The 26,685-nt window shown below is 52.1% G+C and overlaps 1 protein-coding gene across 1 annotated transcript in view; it reads left to right on the top strand.

Moving 5' to 3' along the window:
- The window catches only part of ITGB5 (integrin subunit beta 5), a 105,323-nt gene extending 80,194 nt beyond the window's left edge, over positions 1–25,129 (top strand). The window contains exons 11-15 of the mRNA XM_032480815.1: positions 15,270–15,492; positions 18,866–18,969; positions 22,242–22,361; positions 23,677–23,843; positions 24,436–25,129. Of these exons, the coding sequence (XP_032336706.1) occupies positions 15,270–15,492; positions 18,866–18,969; positions 22,242–22,361; positions 23,677–23,843; positions 24,436–24,531 (710 nt within the window). The 3' untranslated portion in view covers positions 24,532–25,129. The remainder of the gene's footprint in view (positions 1–15,269; positions 15,493–18,865; positions 18,970–22,241; positions 22,362–23,676; positions 23,844–24,435) is intronic.
- Positions 25,130–26,685: the final 1,556 nt, after the last annotated feature.

The following is a 26,685-nucleotide window of genomic DNA, read 5'->3' as shown; positions in this document are numbered from 1 at the left end:
TGCTAGTAGTCAGCCTCCTTCTTGGGCTGCATATATTGAGAAAATTTGTATCAAATAGGATATAGAATTTTGAACAGAACACTTTTGGTCTTGTGATTTTGAGATCCCAAAGGTACATCTAAGTAAGGTATCATATATTTTACTTCATCTAATAAGTTATTTGGCCAGTTTAATCCATATATATGTGGATATATATATATCTCCATATGTATATATTTATCCATATATATATATGCGTCTCCTTTAAAACATGGCAGGCAATTAGAGATCAAAGGGCATCTGCAGTGTCCTCCCAGATGTAAAAAAATGGAGAGTGACACTAGTGCCATCATTCCTGGTGGCCAGAGCCAGCATCCAAATACAGGTTCCTGGACTGGGCTGATGGCTTCCAGAAGGCTTCCCAAGGTTACGTTAAACTTCTCCTGTTAAAAGTGCCTCTGACATTAGGGCCTAATTCTAGACTTCTGGATTCTTGCCAAATGAACCCCCTCCCATGCAACAGTTACCTAGATATGTTTGTAAAAGTACTTCTCAGCCTATTTGTACTGTTTTCTTCAGAAATGTAGTTTTCACTCTCAGAATATGTATTGTGGTGGCCCCTTCTGGGGCCATGCTCATACGCTACCTCCCATCACTGCATCACAGTTTGCATATTTCATAAATGACTTGTTTTAGGACCATCTTGAATGTGGCTGCATGACAGAGGCCTCCCAAAATACCTTTTGAATGAGCCAAGATTTGACATGTAATTTCCCAAGGAAAAAGAGCCCTCTTGGTGGGATTGTTACCACTGTGTGCCTCAGGTGGGAGAGCCTGGAAAACTCTTCATGCATATTAACTCATTTCATGTATATTAACCTCTGCTCAGTTTCTTGATGTTTCCCTGGATGCTATTTGCAAAAACAAGGATGCAAAAAATATATATCTTCTAGAGCAAGGGCTCCTCTCCCTCAAAGGAATAGCCTGCACAGCAGTTTTCTTTATCGGTTACTACATAAATCTTAATTATGCACATGACAGCGAAGGCCAAGAGAGGCATATTTCATTTTGGAGTACCCAGAATATGGTGGCTATGAGAATAGAACTTGTTACAGTATTCTTCAGTAACTATGATTATAAGGAATGATATACTGTAATTAGTAAAGATACTTCCACAGAGGACCATTTACCAGGATGCGAGGCCAGTGCATGTTCAAATCTAGATTCTAGAACTGGCACTGCCCCCTTTCTACCTCTGTGACCTTGGACCCTTCACTCACCCTCTCTGATGGATGTTCTCATCTGTCAGATACCCAGAGGGTTTTAGTGAGCAGCAAACAGGACACCAGCTGTAAAGCTCCTTAGATGCTGCCTCCCCACCCGGCCTGTTGAGTAAATGTAACTAGCTGGCTGCCCCCTCCCTGCTTTCCCAGAGGAACATTTTCTTTCCCGAAGATAAGCATCAGAGACATTCATGGCATCAAAAGAGGCTGGTTTCAGAAGTTCTCAACAGGCATCCATCTCACGGTCAGGAATCCTCTAAGAATTCCATCTGTATCCAGGTATTGCTCAAATTCATTTGAAAGGCAACAAGGTCCCAAAATTTAGGGCTTAGTCATATAATAAGACAGGGCACCTTTTAGATTGGCTGCATGAACCAGGTGAGCTGGGCCGCTCGGTCTGGCATCATCCAGCCTCTTGCAGCCTGTGGTTGGAGAAAGGTCTTTGGAAAAACTGTAGCATAGTAAGTATCTGATCTTCGTGCTGCTATAGATACCGAAACAGCGATCTCTCACTGGGATTCATTTTGTTTTAGGTAGGGTGCTGTGTTCACCTCATTCAAGAGCTCGCTGAGCATTCCTCATGTGCCGTGTGCTGTATGGGGTGCCAGGGGTGCAGAGTTGGAGTTGCTCACAGCATTGAATTTCTAAATGTTTGTTGTCCCTAGAATTTTCCATTCCTTAGAAACTTTCTGGGACTGAGGAATAAGGATAATGACCCATGTAAGCTTCTACCTTCATCATCCAGACTTAGTGAGATCTTGAAAGATGGGAGGGAGTGTTGGGGAGCCATTTTGAGAGCCTGCCTGGTTCCATGCTCTGAACTCAGCTCTGGGAATGCAGTTTTCTTACTGCTCTTGCTCCCTGCTCACATTCTGATTCCAGAAGCAGCTTAAGCAGCAGGTCACAGTGACTGTGAAAAATGGAATAATCTGAGTGTTGGATCTCGTGTCCCCACTCTTGTCTCTCTCCTTAGAAGGGGAAGTGTGCCGACAGGAGACCCGGTGATGAGGCCTCTGCCCACGCCCAGGCCTCTTGAGGCCTGGTCCTTAAGGTCATGAAGTTTGGCTTGTGAAGGAAATAATGGAACTTAAAAAGCAAAGGAAAATCCTAGGAAGACCGTGAGCATGCCAAAGACGAGATCTCAGTCCTGTATAGAGTTGGGTGGTATTAACTTTTCCATGTTACAGGACAACCCGATAGAATGTTGTCCGTTCTTAGTTAACAAGAAGCCATGAGGACCTCTGGTGACTGAAATAGTTGTCCTTAAGGCTCCTTTGGTTCTACTTCTTGGGCGTTGAGCTGTCACTTAGTTTTGGAAACTGTGACATAACTGATTATAGGACTCCGCTGCTCAGTGCCTTGGTGGGGTGGGGCAGGATTGGATGGAGCCCTGTTTTCCTTTGGGATAAGTGTTCCTGACTGTCAGAACACTGACCTAAGAGCTCCACCCAGATCCAAATGCTCCCTGGTGTCTGGAATTTGCTCTGAATGAGTTCAACCTGCCAGAAGTTTTGCTTCTTGTTAATGAAAGGAACTGGGTTCTGCTTGTCCAACATGCATCAAAATCAGTCTACTGACACTGGGTTGTGGTGAAGGAAAGTACAGCATTTATTGCAGGCCAAGCAAGGAGAATAGGCAGCTTGTGCTCAAAAGACTCGAACTCTCCAATGGCCTTCGGGGAAGGGTTTTCACAGGCAACACTGGGGTGAGGGCTGCATAATCTGATCAGCTCATGGACATTCTTCTGATTGGCTGGTGGTGAGGTAACAGGGTGGTATTTGGGGAAATCTCAATTATCAATTTTCTGCCTCCAGCTGCCTGGGGTCTAAGGTCTGGGGACTACCGGTGGGTCAGCAAGCATTCAACTTCCTCCACTTGGTGGGGGTTTTAGTTTCTGCAAAACAACTCAAGGATATAGCTCAGGATGTTATCTGTAGCCCTTGAGGAGATGCTAAAGGCTCTTGACTTTGTTTTATGACTAAACTATTATTACTTTGTCTTGCTTGACTGCTTTCCTTTGTTTCTGCATTTTCTCACTTCTCTGATAAAATTTGCTTTTTAACACTGGGGGAAGGCCTAGAAAGCTAACACTTTTCTGTCACTGGACACCTTCCCGAGCCCTGCCTGCTGCCCTCTGACCCAAAGGAGGTGGCCTCCTATCACCCCAGCCCACAACCACCACCCCCAAAAGTCTTGATCAGGTGGCCCCACCATCCTTAAGCTAAAGGACTATACGTCCCAGGTTGGTATGTGATTTGACATCATAACGTTGGCCTTTAGGCAGATGTTGCAATAATGCAAGGAGAATCTATTTGAAGACCCTTTAGTTTACTATGTTGAAATGTGTTTCCTTGGAACCACACTGAGGCTAATTTGTTAGTGTTTGGTGCCCATCATAAGCAAGCACTAAAGAGTGGTATTATCTGCATCTGGTGCCTTGCCTAGCACCACCAGTGACACACAGTGGGCCAGCTGCCTGTTACCTGCTTTGACTGTTTACATTGTGGGAAACTGAGGCCCAGAACCTGGACTAACGCACCTTGTAATTCTTGATTATAGATTCAGACTTGCAAGTAAATAGTTAACCTCCACCAAATTTCACTCATTTTGATTAGCTTGAGGCCCTTCCCAAATCTTATTACCACCACAGCCCTTCCTGCCACCACCCAAGCATTGAGCCCACATTTTCCAAGTCTTACCTAATAAATGCTCTTTATTTTGGTCAAAAATTTAGGAAACATTTAGTCTGTGTTTTGCTTAAGTGAGTTTCTCTGGGTTACGTAAGCATATACCAGACCCGGCAGACCAGGCTGGAGGACACACATGGACCGAGAGTCCGGCTGAAGTGCCCCATCCGTTATTGGTGAAGGCTCAGCGTGTTCCTCTTGGTGCTCAGTGGGCGTCTGGCTGTTCTTACTGATGAGGCTGGACCTGCTTTCCTTAAATGAACCTTTGTTAGCCCATTCTAATTCGTAAAACGCTCTTGGCATGAATGATTTCATTTAGCTGTTGTTCTTCTACCAGGAGACTGATGTGGCTGTTACTGATCAGCCCTGCGGGGGAGGCCGTGGCTGAGAAGATTGGCATGTTGGCCACACTCCCCACAGGTGGTTGGCCCAAAGCCTTGACCTAAGAAAAGCCCGCTTCCCCTAACCCTCAGGGGATGCTCTGCTCTGGGTGGCTGCTTCCTGCCACCTCGCGGCTTGGCTGGGCTCCTGGCAGCCAGGCTTCAGCATGGCCCACTCATGTGACATTCCAAACCAGCTCTGTCCATTGAGAGTGCAGCTCTAGGCTCTGAACGGTGGCCAGCTGAGGATGGAATATGGCAACTGTTAACCAACCACAACAACATGACAGCTTGCCAGGTTGGAAATAGTAACCTTCTCATCCTGTTGCAGTGACCAGGAGAGACGGTGGTGAATTCATGTCTCCCCAGATACCGCTGGCATTTCCCCTGAAGTGCCTGCTGGGCAGATCCGGCAGGTTAAGCTAAATTCAAGATGTTGATCTGAGGCACCTCTGTTTCTTTTGGTCACCGGCCTTCTGTTTTTCTTTCTGAGTCAGCATTCTTAGGGTCCTGTGAGGACTAGTAGTTCATTGCACTCAGCTGATTATAGACTTCTTTGAAACTGGAAAGGTGAGTTCATTAAGGAACTTGGGCTTTTTCCATCTTCCTTCCATTGCCTTAATCTCCCTGTGATTAATAGAGTTGGGCCAGAGACCAAGTCCTTTCCTTGGTGCTCTCTTGTGGGATGCAGTAGTCACTAGAAGAGTTTGGCAGCTGGCCATCAGCACTGAGAAATCAGGTGCTAAGACCAGAGAGGCAAAGGTGGCCTTTGAGGGGGCTCTGTTGCCTTTGACAGTGGAGTCTTGGCTTTCTAGCCCGATCTGTCATCTCAAAGTGAACTTGAGGTTTAGAAAAGGTTAGCTTAAAGAAGCATCACACTGGTTGCTTAGTAGTGGTCAGATTTTGCTGCTCAGATACAGAATGCTGTATGCGGTCCAGCCAATAAAGGCAAAGGATGAGGGGCTTGTCAGGGCGTTGCCTCTTGGGAAGCACCACCAGTTGAACTTGTCAGGGCTGGTTCATTGACACTAAGCCAAAGACAGAGGAGCAGCTGGCCCTGAGGCTGAGGATGCATCATTGCTCACATCTCTGAAGAGCCTTTTGCTGGAGAAATCTGACCAATATGCAAGAACAGTGCATATTGGGTGCAAAGCCTATGGCTTCTGCTTGACCATGACCCTTTTGCTGCCACAGGAAAGAGAATTCCTCATCTTTTTTTTCTCATGTCATCCTGAAGTCTCTGGGTCTCTTGGACATTTGCTAAAACTTAGAAGCATTTCAAGAATCACATTTAAGTTTATAGCATCAATAGTACTTGTTTCTTTTCTCTTTTCCAGCATCGGATATCTTCCCCCAGGGCTTCAAGCTTGTCCTGATGGCGTTCACAGCCTCCAACAACCAACAGGTTCTGAGCACCTGTTGTGTGCCAGACACCATGCTAGACATCGGGCAAACAAAAATAAAACACGGACTTTGATTTTGTATGGGTTTGTGGGCGAGTGAGATGAGGAAAATGAGTAAACACATATATCTGTGTGATGAGTGGTTGTGTGTCTACACTCTCCCTGTTAACTAAGTCTTCTGGTCAGCTTTAGAAAGTGCTCAAGACTTTTTAATCTTTCAAAAAATAAAAAGATGGGGTATAGCTCGGTGGTAGACTGCGTGCTTAGCATGCACAAGGTCCTGGGTTCAATCCCTAGTACATCCATTAAAACAATGAATAAAACCTGATTACCTCCTGCCACCAAAAACAAACAAAAAAAAAAAGAATAGGAAAAGAGAAACTCTCAGCCTCCCGGCCTGCTCCCTGCAAGCTCCTCTTTCCTCCATGTTCACAGCCATGTTTCACAGAACATTTGTCTACACCCACTGGCTTCATGTGTCACCTCCCAGTCAGCCCTCACCTCAGTCCAGTTTGGATTCAGCCCCATGGTTCCACCACAGCAGGTCCTCTGGGTCCCAGATGGCTGTGTCCTGCTGCGTCTGAGGCTCGATCAGCCCTCAGGCCCTCCTTCCTCCTCAATCATCCTCTCTTCCTCTTTCCCTTTCTCCCCTCCCTTTCTTCCATCTATTTATACATATGCGTGCTTGCCACATGCGCGCGCGCGCGCGCACACACACACACACACACACACACACACACACACACACACACAAACAGCAAGTCCGTCTCTAGCCCCTTGTTACCCATTCTCGTGTCTACTTTTCAAGTACTTCCCTTCCAGGCTGCCCACTCTCTCAATCCATCCTCACAAGTGAACCCACTCTATTTTTTGCGTCCAAAATGCTTTCTCTTCTCTACTCTTCCAAAACCTGTAGCTTAACCCAGAGCTTGTCCCAGGCTCTCTGGATTTCTCCCTGCTCTGACCTAGAACAGTAAACGTCAGTGGTGGAGGAATGGTAGAGCTCACCAAGTTACCTCTGTTACTTTACAGATAGGAACATGGAGGCCAAGGGTGATTTAATGATCAGTGACTAAAAGAGCCAGCCCTGTAGATGGATCTGTTGTACGTTTTTAAACTATAACACAGCCTGGGTCACCTTTAACATTTATCTTATGTGTTGTTTTAGTTTTCATTACTTAGTCATGACTGGACTATATTAGAGAGGTAGTACATGTAGTTAGGAATATGCGCTCCAGAGTCAAATAAATGTGGTTTAAATCCTAGCCCTGACACCCACCTGCTGTGTGACTTTGGATAAATTACTTGGCCTCTCTGGGCCTCATTTTCCATATTTGCAAAAATTAGGGTAATAATGGTACTACTATGCAGAGTGATTGGAAGGACTAATGAGATAATCCAAGTAAAGTGCTTAGAATAATGCCTGTCCTACTGTAAGTATTCCATGAAGTTTCTCTGTTAAGAGATTTTAATGGCTTGATACTTCAGTGAAATTAGAAGTTTCTTGAAGGCAGTAAACAATACATTTCTTTATCACACATTTACAAAGAATTGACCCAGTCCTGAGACCGACAGGCACTCTCTGCCTTTTACTGATGGAGAACCTGGACCACTGCCCGGTCTGGCCAGCGGGTGGCTGAGGTTGCACCATAGCTCCCGCCTAAAAAAGGTGCCCCGGCGCCCCCTGCCGAGCCTTGCCAGGTGTTCCAAGGAGAGTGGCAGGAGTGGGACTGGGCTGGTGTGAGGCTTTCCCGAGAGCTGAGCTCCGGGGTCGGTGCCGAGCCGGGGCAGTGCTGTGCTTTCTTGGGGAGGAGCAGCCCTTCCCTTAGCTGGAGGGTTCTCCAGTCAGTAACTCCTCCTTGCCAAGAGAAGGCTGTGTTTACAGGCTTAGGAAGCCCGTGGTGAGAAGGACACAGCCGTTCCAGAGCGACTTCTCTCTGGCCCCTGGAGGTTCATTTAGTTTCTGCTGAGGTGCCCGGAGCCAGGCTGATCCCTCATGAGGGAACTGGGTGGCTGTCCTGTGCATTTCAAAAATCTCTGTTCTCCACTTTGGCGGCACCAAAGCCAGCGCGTGGAAGGAAACGCGGAGATGGTGGGAGGGGCGCGTCCCCGGGGGGACCAGGCTGGGAGACACAGAGAACACCCTCCCTGCCGCACAGGCAGCCCAGCGGGCCGTTGTGTAACCTAACCTGCTGGTCCACAAAGCGCCAGGCAGCGCGCCCCACTAGGAGGGATTTCCCCTTCCCTCTGGAAGCCCGTGTGTGCGTTTGGCCACAGAGAGGTCAGCCCGCGTCTGGCTGTGGTTCTCCACGGAGACTTGAGTGAGTGCCTGGGATGTCTGTGACTCCGGCCCCTCTGCTTTGCGTACATGGGCTCAGAGAGCTGCTCCGGACTCCCACCTCGTGCTGAGGAGGGCAGGTCCATGTGCCTCTCTGCTCAGCTGTGTCTGGGGCCCCGAGTCACACAGACAGCGGTGGAACAGAGGCTCTGTGCGGGTTTTCCTACTCTTCTCAGGTGGTGGCTTTGAAGAGTTCCAGAAGTCAGGCCCAGGGTCTCACCCAGAGGTGTCCACACTGCAGACCAGACTGCCTTCTGTGACAGGGAGGTCACCCAAGTGAGCAGAGGCTTTCCAGCCCACACCCCTCCTGTCTCTTTTCTCTCTTACCACTTCCTGTTTACACGCCACCTATCCTGAGAAGAGGGGAGAGATGGGGAGATGGGCAGACAGAGGGCTGTGAGAGGAGGGATGCTGGGGGCTGCGAGAGGGAGATGCCCATGGGGTGCTCTGGGAGAGGCAGAAACAGAGGGTGCACGCTTGTGTGCCAGGGACACTGACTGTGGGGAGAGGCAGAGGGAGGGAGACTGGGAGAAGAGCAAGGGAAGCACCCTTCCCTCCTGGGGAGCTCAGCCCAGCCCTCCCTCTGCCAGAGCCTCGAGGTGGGGGGGGGGGGGTGGAGCCTCGAGGTGGAGGGTGGGTGGCGGAGGCGGAAGCTACATTCCGGAGCTGGATGGGAACTATTTTTGGACCAGCTATGGAGAGATGATCTGACGTCTGCTTGGTTGTGACCCTTGCTCTTGAGCCCAGCCAGGACAGGGAGAAGAGACCCACTTCTTGTTTCTGCCCTGTCCCAGGCTGCCTCCTTCCTTCCTCCAGCCCCAGGGCCCTCAGGCACATCCTCTGAGGTCACCCCAGGGCCACTTCGGGCCTCTGCAGACCCAGAGTTCAGCTTGGGGCTCAGGGCCACAGATGTCCTGCCCTGGACATCCAGCTGTCCCCCTCCTGCTGAGGGCCAGAGAGCTCCCCAGCAGGGCTCAGGCTCTGAGGGGCCAGTGAGCAACTCCACCAGGCCCTGGGGGTTCTCACTTTTGGCTGGATGTGGATTAGGTAATCTTATGGGAGCTTTTAACCTTGGAAGTTTTTGATCCAAGCTCCCAGAAAATGTTTCCTTCTCCCATTCTCTGAGAAGATCTACCCCATGCCTCCCTGCGATCACCCTCCCCATAACAACATGATGAAGCCAGCCTGCATTAACTGAGCACTTACTATATGCCAAACACTAAGTGCTTTATGCAGCTTAAGTGATTGAACTCACACAAAAACCCACTGAGGGAGGCATCTTTATTGGCCTCATTTTAAAATGAAGAAACCAAGATGCAGAGAGGGTAACCATCAGTCACTGCTGGTAAATTGCAGATTCAGGAGGCCAACCCAGGCTCTGATTGCAGAAGCCACGTGTCAACCACCACACTCTGCTGCCTCATTTTCCGAATATTTCCTTGTATCCCCCCTCTGTTGTCTGCCACCCATGCTCCACAGTAAACAAGCTCCCCTTCAGCCTCTGCCTTATGCAGGAATGCCCACCCCCTCCTTTTCCTGAGAGCTTCAGGACTGGCCTCCTCCCACACAGAGATGGCATTCTTCTCAGTTAGCAGACCCTTGCTTTCCACCCGCTCTCTGAGGTTGTGCCCTCCCACTGTGTGATCCCTGACTTTTCCTCCTCCCTGCCTGTCCCTGTCACCCCTGCACGGAGGCGCTGTGACTCAGTCCAACACACTGGCCTCCAAGCCCGTTGCTCGCTCAGCTCCAGGGGTGGTTGTGTGCCGCAGCAGGGGCTTTATGTGCAGTGGTGGAGTCAGGGGGAGGGGGCAGGGCACAACCACTGAAGGAGCGACACAGCAACTGAGGACAGGTAGACCGGTTAGAACCAAGATGGCGGAATATTCGACTTCCAGTAGACCTTGAGCCTCATGGCACACCCACAGGCGCCATGGCATTTCCCAGGCTGACCATAAAAGCTCAAAAAGTGTGAAATCCTTGCCCCTTCCTCAGAGTAGTTGGAATAATCCTACTCATTAGCATGTGAAATTGCTGAGCCCATAAAAACTAACCACCCCACCTCACGGTCGCTCTCGCTCTGGCTCTGTTGCCCCAGCTCTGTCACACTCGCCTTCTGAGGTGGCCCACACTCTGTGGAGTGCGTATCAGCTTTTACTTTAAATACCCCACACCTTGGCTTCTCTCCCTCTCACCTTTCTGAGATGGGCCACACTCTGCCTATGGAGTGTGTATCTCCTGAGCCATTCTCCCTTCTGAGGGAGACAGACTGCACTCTGTCTATGGAGGTATCTCTCTAAATAAACTTGCGTTCACTTTACCATGCCTTGCTTTTGAATTCTTTCCTGCGTGAGGCAAGGACCTATTCTCCCCCAACATTGGCACCAATATTTCTGACGACCCTCCCACCAGGAAGGCCTTGTTCTCACTGACGATGAGGAAATGATCATCAGTCAGGTTTAGGGACTTGCCCAAGGTGACTTAGCTGATGGTGGAGACAGACTTGAACTTGTCTCCAGTACAGCCACCCGGCCTTTCACGCAGCTGTTACCCTGAGCTCCTCCCGCCACAGCCCTTACCCCCCAGCTGCCCTCTCCCTCCACTGTCTCTCCTATTGTAATCTCTGGAGTTTGCTCTTCCCTCCCTCCACTTCCCCTAGAACTTTGTCTCTTCTGAATCTTTCTCTTTAATCAGAAGAATGCTCAACTACATCCCCTCTTCAAAATCCCCAGCCTCCTTCCCCGCATCTCCTCCTTTCCCTGCACAACCAGATTCCCTGGGGGAGTTGCTCTGCTCACTGAGGCCACTTCCTCCCTGCTCTGTCAGTGGATATCGCCTTTGCCCTTCCTGACCCCTGTGGAGCATTGATGCTGGGGTTTCCTCACGCGTCCCCTCCCTCCTCTCCGGCAGCTCCTTCCTCGCCTGCTTCAAGGGTACCCCTGCCTCTAAATAGCAGGGGCCTGCTCTTGGCCCACGGCCCACACAAGCACTGCTTTGCTGATGGAAAGCTGTTGAATTCTGTCAAGCTGAAATTCTGTATAAATAGACACATTTACAACTTCCTGTCCATTTAGCTATCACTCATTCTAACAAAGGTACTAATAACTTGCACATGCAGCAGTTCACAGCTTACAGAGCGCCTTCACATGCCCTTCAACATCCCTGTCTGTGTGTAACGAAAATATTTTTTACGTCTGCACGGTATTAAACAGGCATCATTAAGTTCAGCCCAGTTTGCCCAGGTGTTGGGGGGGCATTATAAATAAGCTGTGTTTTGATGAAGAGCCCCTGCTTCGGTCCTCTGGGTGCCATTAGCCAGGATCGTGTTCCCTCTTCCCCATTCCGTTCTCCTGGTGATTGATGGATTATTGAGCTTGGGGACGGGGCCAAATGACCCTTGTCATTTTAATAACATGTGTTACTACTAGGGCATCAGGAGAGGCCAAGGGCTGACCAGAAGATGTGGAAATCTCCCCGCATGCAGGTCAAGGGAAAGGCAGGTTGAGGCCCAGACACTTGGATTAGGATAAAATGAGACCGGACTTACATTGTTTTTGACACTCTACGTGGATCACACTTTCAGAGGAGACTTGGAAGCTTTAAACCGAGATAACAAGTGGGTGTATCTTGCGTGCCTGCCCCCCTCAGCTGGTAGAACCCCCTGGGAGTGCAGTGTTGAGGGTTCTGAGGCCAAGCCCGGGCTGCCTGGGAGAGAGGCCCCTGGTGCACCAGCACGCTGCCGGGGGAGGGAGGGAGGATGTGGCGGCCCGCGCCGCACCTCTGCCACAGCTGCTTTACTCTCGTCTCTGAAAGGCAATGAACTACCTGACGGACTAAACTGGGGCCATCCAGGGGGTCCCTGAGGGCAAGCACTCAGGTGGCTTCAGCCACTTCACCACACGTGCCTTCTTTCCTAGTGTGGCTGCCGGGACTTGCTTTGGAGTTGGCGCATGTTTGGGGCTTGAAAGCCACACGAGGGACGTTCGCATGCCCTGTAGTCCTCAGCAGCGCCTGCCCGCTGCCCACCCAGCCGGCCCTGCCCGCGCCCAGGTCTTTGTACGCCGCTGCCTTGGGCGTGGCGGGAGGCTTTCAGGAAAGGCTGTGTCTCCGGCAGTGAGTCCTGTCCTTCTCCAGGAAATGGCGGTGACCTTCGGTGCATCACCAGCTCCTTCTGTCTCCTGCCCTGGATCCCCAACTCTCTCTCTCTCTCCTTGAACCCAAGATCTGGGGCCACACTCAACTGCTTTGACCTTGGACTGGGTTTTGGAGCTGGCATGGTGTCAGATGTACCCAGGGCAGCTGGGTTTACTTGCCAGTTAAGTGTCATGGGGAAAGGATGGGGCAGCTGGCAGCTTTGGCATTTTCACAGTAGCTGCCCAGCAGGGGAGCAACTTCTCCCTTTAGCACACACCCTGACCCTTCACCCAGAGCAAAATCATATACTACCTCTTCTCCAAACCTCTGACACTTTGGAATATTGGGTTAGGCTCTATTGGGTTCATTTTATCACATTGCTGCCAGAAACATTTGGAGGAGGAAGGAAAACAATACGCATCATCTCCAACAAAGCAGTCCCCCTGGCCCGAGTAGTGTCTTTGCTGCTTGTAAATATGGCACCAACCATACCTTTTACTTCTTGTATTTTTATTTTATGGGGTGGTGTGCGGTACAAACCACTGGAGCGGCCAGAGCTCTGTTAAAAACCTACCCCTGAAGTGCACTGATAGCTGCAACTCACTTTGAAATGCATTTAAAAAAATGTGGATTGATGGATGGATGGAGGGATAGAGGGATGGACAGGTATGGGATAAAGCAGCAGGCAACATGCTAATGGTGGAGTGGGGTGGTAAGTAGATGGCTGTTCACTGCACGGTCATTTCAAGTTGGCTGCAGGTTTGGAAATTTTCAAAATAAAATGTTGGGGTGAAATTAACCTGACAGTGAACCATTTTAATTTAAAACAGGCTCTTGACCAATGTGGTCCTGAGGCTGGAGAGTGAGGAAGTTGTGCGGATTGGATCCATTTGGGAAGACTTCCTGTGGAGGGTGGTTTCCTGTCTGCCAGGACAGTTCCGGGATTGGTGGAGAGGAGAGGGATTGGTGGAGAGGAGAGGCGTGCAGGCCTCCCCTCCCCCAGCCAGGAGCTCTGCTGCACGCCCCCACCCGCGCCCTGTAACCCTTGAGCAGGGGTGCTGCTCTTGCCTGTGGCCCACACATCACGCGCCAGCTTCCAGGCCCTGCACAGCCTCCTCCTGGCTTGGACCTGGCTTTCCTCAGCTCTCCCAGAGGGCTGCCACATGCCTCCACACTGGCCGTGACGTGGGAGGGCGCTCTGTCCTCGCACAGTGTCTGCTGGGCTCCCAGTTCCTGGGCAGTGGAGAGGCTGTCCCACACGTAAGGGAGGTTGGGGAGGCTCAGGGAGGTTGGGGAGGCTCGGTGGCTCCAGATGGCCTTCCTGCCTCCTGCAGATTCTGGGCACTACAGAGCAGTCGTGGCACAGGGCGGGACAGGACGGAAGTGGGAGTGAAGAGGCTCTCTGGAGTTAGGTCCTGACCTAAATTGTGGGTCACACTCACTAGGGGTCTCACAGCAGGTGCTGAGCTCCAAGTAGCAGGATAACTGACTCAGGGTGGGAGCCTAATCTGTCCCACGCTCCCTCCTGCCTGTCTGCTCTTCTGCTGGTATGTCAGTGGGGGCTCAGTAAATACAAATTCTTGACCCTATTAATACTAGCTTTAGCAGAACGGCATCAGGAAGGAAAGTATGCTGCAATAACAGTCTCAGGAAGATTTTTAAAACTTAAGTGCCATTCGTAGCTTCCTGCCCCTGTTAGTGCAGAGAATGGAGAACCACTGACTGCTGGGCTCTTGTGTCCCTTGGAAGCTGGCACTCTCCGAGCTTTTCACTGTCCAGCGTGCGTACGCGCACCCACTCACACACACGTGCCTGGTGCACACACTCACTCACTCAGGCCTCTGAGCCCAGCAGTTCCTCTGCCCTTGGTGCCGCAGAACCAGGAGGGGATGCCCAGCCCCACATCCCTTGCAGGCTGTGGAAGAGGTTCCTCCTGCAGGGGGAGCAGGGGATCTTCAGCCGGTCCTCATCTCAGTTAGGGCTGCTCTGACCTCTCCTGAGAGGCAGTGGATCTTGGAGTTCAGACCGTGGGCCCTGCAGCCACACTCCCTGGTTCGAGTCCTTGTGCCACTGGCTATCTGACCCCAGCGAGCCGCTTCATCCTGTGTCTCAGGTTTGTCACTTGTGAAGCAAGGATGGTGACAGTCCCTTCCACATGGGTGGTTGTAAGATTTCCTCAAGTTCGTGCTGTAAAGCTTGACACAGACGCAGTGAGTTCAGTGTTAGCCCTGACCGCTGCTGCCCCCGCACCTGCCCCCGCACCTGCCCCGAGTCATCCTGCTCTGGGCCACGGCTGCGAGGCCAGAGCAGGAACCAGCAAGCGTCTCACTGAGACTGAGGGCAGTGACTGTGTTGCTTTCCTTCATGGCTGTAACAAGTTACCACCAATTTAGTGACTGAAAACACCTCAGCTGTGTTCTCTTACAGTCCTGGAGGTCAGAGTGTGAAACGGTTTTCACTGGCTAAAGTCAAGGTGTCCGCAGGGCGCCGCTCCCTCTGGAAACTGGGGGAGTCCGGTCCCTTGCCTTTCTATCTCCCAGCGCTGCATTCCTTGCATTCCTTGGCTCCTCGAGGCCTCTTCCTTCCTCCACCTTCAAAGGGGCAGCACAGCATCTTGCTTCTCTTCGTTACCCCTACCTTCTGTGGTCAGCTGTCCCTCTGCCTTCCTCTTGTGTGGACCCTTGGGGTGGCATTAAGGGCCCAGCTGGGGAATCTGGGAGACTCTCCCACCTCAAAATCCTTCACTCAATCACACTGCAAAGTCTCCTTTGCTGTACGGGATATCATTCACAGGTTCTGGGGCCATTATTTACAAAACAACGGACACAGGGAGAAGCTCTGGGTCCTGAGCCTGTGGCACAACTTGGCCAACTTCTAGACCAACTTAGACACATGCGCTGCCCGGGCCCCCTGCTGCCACGCCAGGTCAGCGCCAGGCCCTCTCTGCCCGGACGGACTCCAGGGGACTGCACCACCAATGTCTCGTCCTGTTGGACCCAGGCACGGGGTGGTTGGTTGCATGTTTGTGCGGGCAGGCAGGTGCTGATGTGCTACGTGTGTCCCTTTAGGCCACGGCGAGTGTCACTGCGGAGAATGCAAGTGCCACGCAGGCTACATCGGGGACAACTGTAACTGCTCGACAGACATCAGCACGTGCCAGGCCAGGGATGGCCAGATCTGCAGCGACCGCGGGCACTGCGTCTGCGGGCAGTGCCAGTGCACTGAGCCAGGAGCCTTCGGGGAGACGTGTGAGAAGTGCCCGACCTGCCCCGATGCTTGCAGCACCAAGAGGTAATGGCCCCTCTCCAGCTTCTCCCTCAGACTAGGACTGTCACCCACCCAGTGAGCCGTCAGGGCCGGCCAGCCTCTCACTCCCCGTCTCCTGCACCTGCCCCACCTGGCCTTCCTGAGGAGCAAAACTCTTACTATCATTAACTAGACTAGTATCTTTGAAACACTGGTTCCATGGGGATTTTGTTAAAAAATAGAAAAACAGAACAACAACAACAAAAAGATTGCTCTTCCTAACCATGTTTAGAAATTACCAGATTACTGAGTTAAATGAAATTAAACTGATTTTGGTACCAAAATAACATCTTCTTGAGTCTTTAGAGGGCTACTGAGTATTTCAAAAGGGGATTCAGCCAGCATGCATCTTTTTTCCAAATGAATTTGCTTCCCACTCCGTCACATGAACATCTCCCAAACAATGCTTCACGGACCTCCATGGGAAATGCTGCTTTAAACAACACATAATCAGAAGGTAAATTGAATAGGAGGACACCGACCTAGATAAGGCATGCCAGGAACAAAACGCAGTGGCTTTTGAATTTTCTGCTCCATTTGCACAGATAATGGGGCAGGTCTCTGTACGGCTGCTGAGTGCAGAGACTGGACGCGGGCTCCAGGCCTTCACTGACTCAGCCATGGGGTCGCGTTCCCCGGCTGACCTCCCCACGGCGCTGCCCTTCACACCCCACCGGAGTGGGAATGAGAGGGAATGAATGAAATCGGGGAGTTATGCCATCAGGAACGCACGATGACACTTTCCCTTGCATTTTGCTAGAGAAACAGCGGTGCCATCACCACCCGTGCTCAGGGGCCAGGAGAAAGGGAAGCAGGGCACAGATCATCAGAAACAAATAATAATGCCGACGTTGTTTCTCTCTGGCTGGGAAACGCAACTGTGCAATTTTCTTGGCAGGTTTCCCTTCCAAACGCCTGGCTCAGGCTCCTAATGAGAGGAGTTCATGCTCCCTGAGCTGCCGTGGCTGCCGGTCAGGCCGTGCTCAGAAATGTGGTGGGTGGCGGGACCCCAGGTTGGATGTTTGCCACAAATAATTCAGGGTAATTGAAAGCTGGCTGCAGATGGATAGAAGAGATAGACAGGGCCGGATTTTATTTTGCGTAATTAGAGGGGAGCCAGCAGAGTAAGGAAGAAGAAACACAGATCCACTTTAGACCCACTGAGAGCTGAGAAACAGGAGAAATCCAAATAGTAACATCCCAGGGGAGGAGGTTAGGCTCCTGGACCTAGAGCCCAAATAGCTGTGGCCGGTTGAGCCTGGAACTGGGGCCATTATCAACATTTAAGGCCTGAGGGAGGTGCCCTCCCGTCAGCTCCCACCAGTGGAACCCTTTCGAGTACATGCTCCCAGCCCTTGGGGCACAGGAGGCTAATGGGGGGGCGGGGCCAAGCTAGGAGATACACATGGAACTAATGAAAGCAGATAAGGCCCGTTTCTTCCCTTCCTCTGGAGCAGCAAGGGTTAGCTTAAATCAGTTAAAAGGCCCTTGGGAAGACAACCTAAACTTTAACTGTTTAAAGCATTCATTTCCAAGAAGACAGAGACTCGATTTGTTAACCACTAAGCAATACCACAGGAGCGAGGGGAGCAAAGATGCCGTCAGAGTAGCTCACTATTCCCGCTCACTTGTCTCTGGGCCACGCTGACCCTCTGTCTCTTTCACACCCTAGTTGTAGCTTTTTTTTTTTATCCCTTTGATAGTTCCCTATATCAGGCTGTTTTTCTACTTAATGCTTTGCTGAGAGCCACCAGGTTTCGAATGCCTTATGTGCTTTTGTTCCCCTAGGGTTTCAGGACAGCCCGTCTCTACTTTCTAGAGCTAACCAAACACACCCTTCACCTTGGGTGAGTTCACATTCAGCCTCAGCTGATTTCAATTAACAGGCTCTCTGAGTAAAGTCTGTCTCAGCAACTTTGTTTGCTTAAAGGCCAGACTTATTTTAATATACGACTACAGTACATCACAAGCTTCAGCCCAGTACGTGGAGCTCACAGGTTGAACTGATACGTCCACATGGATAATTAGGGAATGTTTCCTGGAAGTGGCCCTGTGCTTTCATGACAACAGGGGCTGCGGATGGAGGGCCCGGTGAGTCCTAGCAGAGACCGAAGCAGCCCCCTTTCCTTGCACTGTGTTCATCCAGGGGCTGGAGGACCAGAGCTGGAGCCACCCCTCCCGGGTCCCCAGCTGAGTCTCAGTTGTCCTGCCCACTGGGGCTCAAATGCAAAAATTACCAACTTGTTTGTTAACTCTAAAATGTTTCCAGGAAGTCATTCCCAGGAGAGTAGGATTTTGTGGCCAGTTCTGTGAATTTTTAAGCATATTATACTAGAACCCTGGTAAGAAGTCTTACCTGCTTTCTCTCCACGATCCACTCCCTCACCCGTTCCTCCTCAGTGTTCAGAAAGAGAGTAGGGACTCGGGAGGGACTTATCGGAGAGGCAGGTGCCTGGGTGCTGGACCCTGCGGCCACTGACTGCTTTTTGGCCTCATTCCCCTCTCCTGTAAAATGTGGGCGACTTAAACGGCCCCCAGCTCCCTTCCAGGCCTGGCGTTCCATCCACAGTTTCTGCACTGGAAGTGTCATAACTGGTCTCTTCACCCCGAGGAATTTAAAAATGATAATAATAAAGGTGATGCACTGTGACTGGACATCCTTCCATATTTCTGCTGGGGAGTTTTCCAGACACACAGCCCCTTTGGTCCCCACAGGCCTGTGGGGTAGGTAGGACTGCTGTCCCCCGTGCGGCCGAGGCGCTGTGAGGCCACCGCCTGCACTCTGGTGCCGGGGCACAGCTCGGAGGAGGCAGTGGCCCTCCCAGCACGCTTGGCTCTGCATTCCTCACCCCGTTTCCCAGGGAAGCCCCTGTTTCAGGGGCTCTCACCCTCCTTGCAGGCCACCAAGCACCATCACCTCACAGATTCCCTGCAGGTTTGCCGTCAGCTGGCTGTTTTGTCCCAGCCAGGTACCCTGGTGAGGATCCTGGGAATTGGGGCTATAGGGGTGTGAGGACCCCTCTTCGAGGCTGGGCACACTTTCATCATCAGGAACTTCTTGTTGGGATTTGGCTCCTGATATCAGAACTTGAAATCTCCAACCTGCAGCTTGACCTGTGGACTAGACATGCACATACACTCACATACGCTCCTCCAAGAGCCCTCGGGCTTCCCCGTGTGATGGCAACAAGAAGGGCAAGGCAGAAACAGTCCCTGAGGCCAAACATTTGAAGATGGGAGAGGCTGAAGCCTTCAGGGGCAGGCAGGAGGGCTGGGACTCGTGGGACACGCACCCAGTTACCCACGTGCAGCTGCTACACCGCGTCTAACACCCACATTTGTTGCCTCTTTTCCAAAGAGATTGTGTGGAATGCTTGCTGCTTCACTCAGGGAGCTCAGCTGACAACCAGACTTGCCAAAACCTGTGCAAGGATGAGGTGATCACGCGGGTGGACACCATCGGTGAGTGTGCTGAGTGGCCCCGGGCAGCTGCCCCTTTAGGATCTTGGCAGACACACAGAGACCTTCTCCCTGACGAGGATGACCGTCAGGACTGCCTGGCAGGCGGGGTAGTTTTAGTCTTGAGTTAGGAAGCAGCCTCAGCGCCTTGGCCAGTCCTTGCTGGCTCCCCCGTAGGACTTGGGGCGCCTGGGCTGGGGCAGTGGTTCCAGGCTCTCCAGGTATAAGACCTCCTCTGTCCGGTTCCTGGAGCCCAGTCCCTTCCTAGCCTCATCTCCCAGGCTTCCTTTGAAGTTGGCATGTTAGAATCGGTGCTGTTAGCTGCCACAACAAACCAACCCCAGACCTCAGAGACTTAACAAAATGTAAGTCAGTCTGTCACTACTGAAAGTCCAGTGAAGATGCTGACAAGGACTCCATGTGGTCCTGCAGAACTCAGGTACCCTCTAGATGGTGGTTCCACCCTCCTCCAGGTCCTTGGAATCCCCTCCATTGAGTCAGCAAGTGGGGAAGACAGGGAGGGATCAGGCGGGGGGCTTTCATGGGCCAGACCTGGAAGTGGTGCCCATAACCTGCACCCAGAGCCCAGTTGTCCGGCCACATTTAACTGCGAGGATGGTGAGAAACGTCCAGGAAGCCAGGAAACCATGTTTGGTGACCAGCTAGCCAGTCTCTGCCCCATTTGACCTCGGCCTAGCACAGCCGTCCCGATGCTGCTGGCATCGGACAAGGCAGAGCTCACATTCAGTCTGGATGAACCCGGGGTCCAGTGCCGCCCCGGTGCCCTTCTCCTGGTGACGGGTCGCCCACTCCCTGTTCCATTGTCCTGCCCGGCAGCTTACATCACAGGCTCTTCTCGTTCCAGCCGCTGCAGTTTGACCCCATCCATTCATCCTTCCAGCCATGCCTTTACCACAGGTCCAGTTCTGACCAGGAGCCCACAAGGAGGCTCCGACAGAGGTGCAGACATGTTTGTTTTCACCATCTCTGGGCTGCGTCCATTCTTTCCTGGTACAGCCATTGCTGTCCAGGCTGAGGAGTTTCTAAGGGTAAGGCTGCAGATCACACACCTTAGCCCTACAGACACGTCACGGGGTTTAGTACGGGTCTGGAAAACTCTAGTTACATCCAGTCCAAGTGAGCCTGAACCCCCATGCACTGCTGGGGAATGTGAAATGATGCAGCCACTTTGGAAAACGGTTTGGCAGCTCCCCACAGATTAAACATAGAGTTACCACATGATCCGGCAGTTAACACCCCCAGGTGTATACCCCCAGGAATTGAAGGCATACGTTAACACAAAAACTTGTACATGAGTGTTCATAGTGACATTATTCATAACAGTCCAAATTGGAAACAACCCAAATGTAAATCAACTGATAAATGCAAAAGTAAACTGTGGTGGTACATCCATGCAATAGGATATTATTTGGCCTTAAAAAGGAATGAGGTGCTAAGACATGCCACAGCATTGATGAACCCTGCAAACATTATGCTAAGTGAAGGAAGCCAGACAGAAAAGGACATGTATGACTCCATTTTTACAAAATGTCCAGAATAGATGAAAGCACAGAGACAGACACTGCACTAGAGGTCGCCAGGGCCTGGGGAGAGAAGGGAATTGGGACTGAGTGGTAAGAGGTGTGGGGTTTCTTTCTGGGGTGATGGAAATGTTCTGGAATTAGTGGGAACAATTACACAATGTGGCGAATGTACTAAAACTATGGGATGATAAACTTCACAGTGGTTACAATGGTGAGGAAGAAAGAGTGTGTGCCCTCAAAGGGACTCTGCCTCTGAGGTTCCCTTTCAGGCAGCCCGACCCTCTTCCACGCCCTCAGCTGCTGCAGCCTCCTCGCCCTGGCCACTCATCTGTCTTGGCCCCGACCTGACCCCTGTGTAGACTTCCGCGTTCCTGCCTCCCTGGTCTTGACTGACTGCTCTGTCTGGCCAGGTACCAGCTCCTGAGGATGCCGAGTCTTGTATTCAGCCAACCCATAATCGCTGTGCCAGGGCTTGTGCTGGACCTGGGAGCCAGCCGGGAGCCCGTTTGCCTGCCCTGCTTCTGTCTAGTGACTTGAGGCCTGGCTCCCAGCCAGTTCCGCCTGCAGCCCTGGGACCGTTGCCCCTAACCAGGCACACGCAGGAAAGACAGGGCGATGCCTGCCCACAGCCCAGTAGCAGTTCCCTCACTCTGGAGGGAATGCAGCCATTTGTGCACAGCTGCCTCGCAGTCTGTGCCTCTGAGATGGATCAGCTGCTCACAGAGGGCTTCTGTTCGAATTCCCCAGTTACCTCCTTCCTTCCTTCGCCTAGGCCTTTTCATGCACCCACACGCCCTCTCACCCAGACTGGACTTAGGACTGGGAGCTGAGAAAGCCCCGGCCTCCCTGTACGATACCCACAGCAAAGTGTCTGGGTCCAGGTGGAAGCACCTCTGAGCAACAGGCTCATGTAGGCCAGGGCTGGAAAGCACCTGGCGTCTCAGCCTGGCCCGCAGCCGTCATTCAGGGCCGAGGCCATTCCCGCGCTGCCCGCCTCCCTCTTACTTAACACTCTTCCCTGCGTCCTTTCCCTCCTAGAATTCAGTCTAACCCCGTCCCAGGGGTTAACACCTGGGGGGGGGGGGATTGTGACACCTCTGCCTTGGGTAACAGCTGTGTGGGGACAGGGTGGTGTGGAAGCAGCTCACGGAAGGGGGCTTCCTTGAGGGCAAGGCGAGGCCAGCGGTGTCCGGCCTGGCCCTGGCCTCCGGCGCTGACTCGCTGTGCATCGGCGCAGGCCCCACGGGGGCTGCCAGCCTCTCGTCCAGACATCCTCGTCTCCTTGTGGGTCTTTCTGGTTTTATATCCCAGGAAAGAGCTGCCGGCTCTTGGCTTCTCAGCCAGCTCCCGGCCCAGTGGACTCACGTGTGAGCTCTCACTCGGCCTCCAGGAGCACCAGTGTGGCCCTTCTTCGCTTTGTCCAGTTCTGCTGCTCAGTCCCGCCCGGGGTCCTGCCTCCTCTCCTTCCATGTCGCCCCAGCAAGCGCTGCAGAGGACTGAGGGGCCTCCCTTGCTTGGAAGGAAATTCATGTCCCCAGAGAAGCTAACTCAGCACCTGGGCCTGCACTCTTGATGTGAGAAAGCTGGCCTCGTCTTTCAGGCCCAGCCTCCCCTTTAAGCCTCTCTGCACCCACTTCCTTCTCTGAGGGGTCTGAATCCTCACCCTGTCCATCAGCGGCTCTGAGTTGCTCAGAGACATACTCAGGATGTTTCTGCTTGGTTTTCTTCCAGTGAAAGATGACCAGGAGGCTGTGCTCTGTTTCTACAAAACTGCCAAGGATTGTGTGATGATGTTCACCTACACAGAGCTCCCCAGTGGGAAGTCCAACCTGACGGTCCTCAGGGAGCCAGGTGGGTGGGGGCCAGCTCTCTCCTCCGCTGGGGGCTCAGTTTCTGACATATCACTTGTTCTCACCGTCCTTTCCATACTTGAGAAAGAGGAGAGATACATTCCTTACAAAGATCAAGGTCTAAGGTCACCCCTCCCCTACTGCTAGAGTTTGGAAGGATGGCTGTACATCTGGGGGCCCACTGCTGGCGTGGAGCTTGGGGGGCACAGCTTGGGGTACTGGGAGTTACAGGAGGCTAGGGCCCTGCCCTGGGGGAGTGTTTCATCTTGAAGGAGGTGGTCACAGCGGTGACAGTAAGCACAGAACACACTTAACCTACACGGCTGGTGGTGGTGCGAGTGTGCAGGGCGGGTCTGGACCATCAGGGCTGGGCTGGCCAGTCTTGCATCAGGGAGCATCCGGGTGCACACGCAGCCCTCGCTGGGCTGCGCACTTGCTGGCGTGGAGTCTAAGAAGGGCAGATGGAGTGCTGCTGTGTCTAGCTCCCTGGGTCACTGAGGACGGCACAGTAATCCAACACAGACAATTCTGCCTCATGCTCTGGTCCCCTTCCTTGAGGTAATTAGGGTTTCTGGTATGACCTCTTTTACTTTTCTCTGGAGGAGTCGGGGGTGTGGGGGGCAGAAAAAGATCTGCTCTCTTCAATTCACAGCATTGCAAACTGTTTTTCCATATGGGGCCAGACCACATAATGTGCCTTCCCTAGGCCAGAGGCAGAGGGAAGTGTTGTGGTCCCGGCCCAGGATGCACGCCTGTAAGAATGAGGCTTTGTTTCCAAGGGCTGTCTTTGTGGTTCTTTGAAAATAAGCACATTTGCTCCAAAGAGCTCCACACTAAGGGCTTACAAATGTTGGCTGGCCCCTTGCCCAGCCCTTGTGGAAGCGGCTTCATGATACCTCCTGCCTGTCCAGTCTGCTCCTGAAACTGTTTACATGAAAGCTGAGATGTGGTCCAGCGTCCTGTACGGAAGGCGGGGCCAGGCTGGGGTGTGGGAGCTTCAAGTTGGGGAGATGCAGCCGTGCACACACAGCCCGAGTAAAGTGGAGTGGCCACCAGGCTTCTCCTGGGCTTTGCCATCGATTGCTGTGGGCCTTAGAACAGTCACCAGCCCTCTTTGAATCTTTCACTTTTTGTGCATTGGAGAAACCTGCCTGCCCCCCAGGTCTCCCAGAAGCAATGTGGGGGTCGCAAAGCATTGAGGGGAGGCCTTTGGGGAGAGGCATCCCCTTCATCACAGATGTGCCTGAGGTCTGGGTGTGAGGCTGGGGAAATGGTGGTGCTGGTGGCTTTCCTCACCATGCCTTGGTCCCCTCCAGAGTGTGGAACCGCCCCCAATGCCATGACCATCCTCCTGGTTGTGGTTGGCAGCATCCTCCTGGTTGGGATTGCGCTCCTGGCCATCTGGAAGCTGCTCGTCACCATCCACGACCGGAGAGAGTTTGCAAAGTTCCAGAGCGAGCGATCCCGGGCCCGCTACGAAATGGTAAGCCAGTGGGAAGTTGGAAATAGAAAAATGATCAGGCTTCGGGGTCCAGTTGTGTTCAAACAGCCGACAAAAGCCCACTGACATGTTTGGAATTGAAAACAAAGGCAAAATGTGATCGCAGGCAGTATTTGCCCAATCCTGGATGCCCTGCACAGAGCCCTGTGCCAGACCCGGGTTAGGAGGCTCACAGGCAGGCGCTCAGTGCAGCATCAGCAGGAAGTCTGGATGGTCTGGACACAGTCCCGGAGAGGACCCCAAGTGCTCAGTCTGTCACAGATCTGTGTGTGTGAGTCTCGGGTCCCCAAGCAAACTGCTTGCTCCCGAAGGATGGAGCACTGAGTCAGTGCCCCTGAATCCCCAGTTAGTTTCTGTTAAAGCTGGAAGGGACTGTAGAGACCATCTGATGCAGCCCCTCCTTGCAGAGACAGACAGAAAGCTCTGGGAAGGGAGGGCCCTTCCCAGGCCGGCAGGTTCGAGGCAGCCAGGCCTGCAGCACAACAGCACTGACCCGAGAAGGGCCCCCAGCCCTGACTCTGCATGTTTGAACAAACGAACTAACGCACGTCCTCTGGCCTCCCCTGTTCTGCAGGCCTCGAACCCTCTGTACAGAAAGCCCATCTCCACACACACCGTGGACTTCACCTTCAACAAGTTCAACAAATCCTACAACGGCACAGTGGACTGACGGTGCCTCCTCCTCAAAGGGCTGGAGGGGCACGTGCTCAGGTTAGAGGCGGACACGCTGGGACAGCTGCTCAGCCTGCTCACGGCTCCCTGCACGGCCAAGCACGGTGACCTTCCAGTGGGCCTGGCCGAGGAGCCCGCGGCTGCACAGCAAGGCGCCCGGCCGCGCCACCTGGCCACCCCTCCGAGCCCGGCGCCGGCCAGGACTTTGGCGCTCTTGACTTTCCTCACCACATCTGGCTCATGGTCTCAGTGAACTGCTGAGACACTGGGCTGCCTCTCCCTCCAGCCTGGCCAGAGGGGAAGGCTCTTGGGAGCGTCAGTGTAAAACACCGACAGACACAGTCTTAGCTTTTCTCGTGTTGATCATTTTTATATGAAATAAAAAGATCGTGCATTTATGGTATAGTCCTGATTCCTGAGAATTACCTGCCTGGTGTCTGCCTCGCACATGGGCGTTGGTGATGGGATTATTGAGACGCCGGTTGAAGGCACATAGTTTGCAAATGTCAGCTTTCTTCTGTCCATGTTTGTTTAGTACTTTTGTAATGAAAAGGAAAGATTGTTTGGTAATGAAAGTAAAGACTAAAACCAAAAGATTCCGTGTTTGCCTGACACTCTTTATGACGTGCACGTTCTTCTAAGTGGTCGTGAATGGTGACCCAGTGGGGACTGAAATGGCTGTGCCCTCCCTCAGGGGACTCCACACCAGCCCGTCTGATACTCCAGATCAGGGCTCTTCACACAGCTCCATGTGGGGCTCGGGGGCAGCCGGTGGGGGTGCTCCAGGGAGGCCTGGGCAGGTGCCTTTGGACCCTCCCAACGTTTGCTTAAAGAGTTTAGGCTAGAAACTGTGCCGACCATCCCCTCGGCCTCCCACCCCTGTCCACAGGTGCTGAGGCTGGAACTAGACTGTACAGATGAAGGGTCAAGATGTGATTTCCAAACTTCTTGCACAATATTATCAAGAACAATTTCTTTCCAGTGCCTTCCCCAGCCAAACTTCCATGCCCCAAAGCACAAAACCCATTTCACCTTCCCTTCCCTGCAGAGCCCGTAAGTCCCCATCTGTTCCCATCTTTCCCGTATCTGAGGCAAGAGGGCCCCCACACGTTACCTGATTCTATCCTCTTTAAAGAAGACTGAAGCTAATTGCTGGAGAGGGGATGCTGGCTTTCCCAGGTGTCAGGAGCCTAATGACAAACTGGTAGGAAGAGCCAGGTCTGGCAACTGGAGTGCCGGCCTCCTGCTACCGTCCTAAAATCTCACTTTTTTTCCCCTATTGGCATCACTTCAAGGCTATTGGGTTTTCATTCCAAATTCATCTGCTCTCAGCCTTGGACCAAATTCCCTTTACTTAATTTTAGCAAACACTAAGACAGATGTCTATCAGAAAACAGCCCCATTACCTGGGGGAGATAGGAACAGATTCTGAGTTTCCTTTGTCCTATGTAATTAGGATGAAACAGATCTCGTGAAGGCGAAGCTGCCTTAAATCCCTTTTGGAATAAAGCCAAATATAGGTATATATACAAAACAGATAAATGGTGGCTTTGAAACCTTTCTAAACAGAAAAATACGACTTTGGAAGAAACTTTGGGTTTCTTTTTTGCTTGACTGTGGGTTTCTTGGAGACACATCATTAACTTGTTCAAAATCATTTTCTATCTGGGCAGCTCTGTAAGGGCACAGTGTTCTTGAGCCGCCAACATAGAGGATGGTTTCCACCTGATGTGGAAGTTAGGGGTATCCCCTTGGTGCCACCAGATGGCTGTTGTCAGAGCAGCTGCTCACAGTGGTCTGCTGCCCCCTGCTGGACACCCTGGGGACAGCAGTTCAGAGACGACTCCTGAGATCCTCACTACGTGATTCCCTTCTTTCTTGAGGTGATTCGGCCACACTTCCCTGTTCCCCCGCCCTGCATCTCGCCTGGGTTAACACAAATGATGGAGCAGGAGCTGAAGGTGGGCTGCAAAACTTTCTCAAACCGAAGGCTGACAGGCCCTTTCCTTCATTCTTTCCTCCTTTTTCCTTCCTTCCTTTCTTTCCTTTCTTTTGTAATCAATTTGTTGATTTAATAGTATTTCCAAATGCTACTTATTTTTATTGATTTTTAACAATTTTTTTTAATTGTAAAAGTAGTACATTGAAAAGA

This window comes from Camelus ferus, chromosome 1 (genome assembly GCF_009834535.1).
Source record: "Camelus ferus isolate YT-003-E chromosome 1, BCGSAC_Cfer_1.0, whole genome shotgun sequence".
NCBI classification, from domain to species: Eukaryota; Metazoa; Chordata; class Mammalia; order Artiodactyla; family Camelidae; genus Camelus; species Camelus ferus.
Note: the sequence above shows the minus strand (reverse complement) of the source record. Positions and strands in the feature narration are given on the sequence as shown.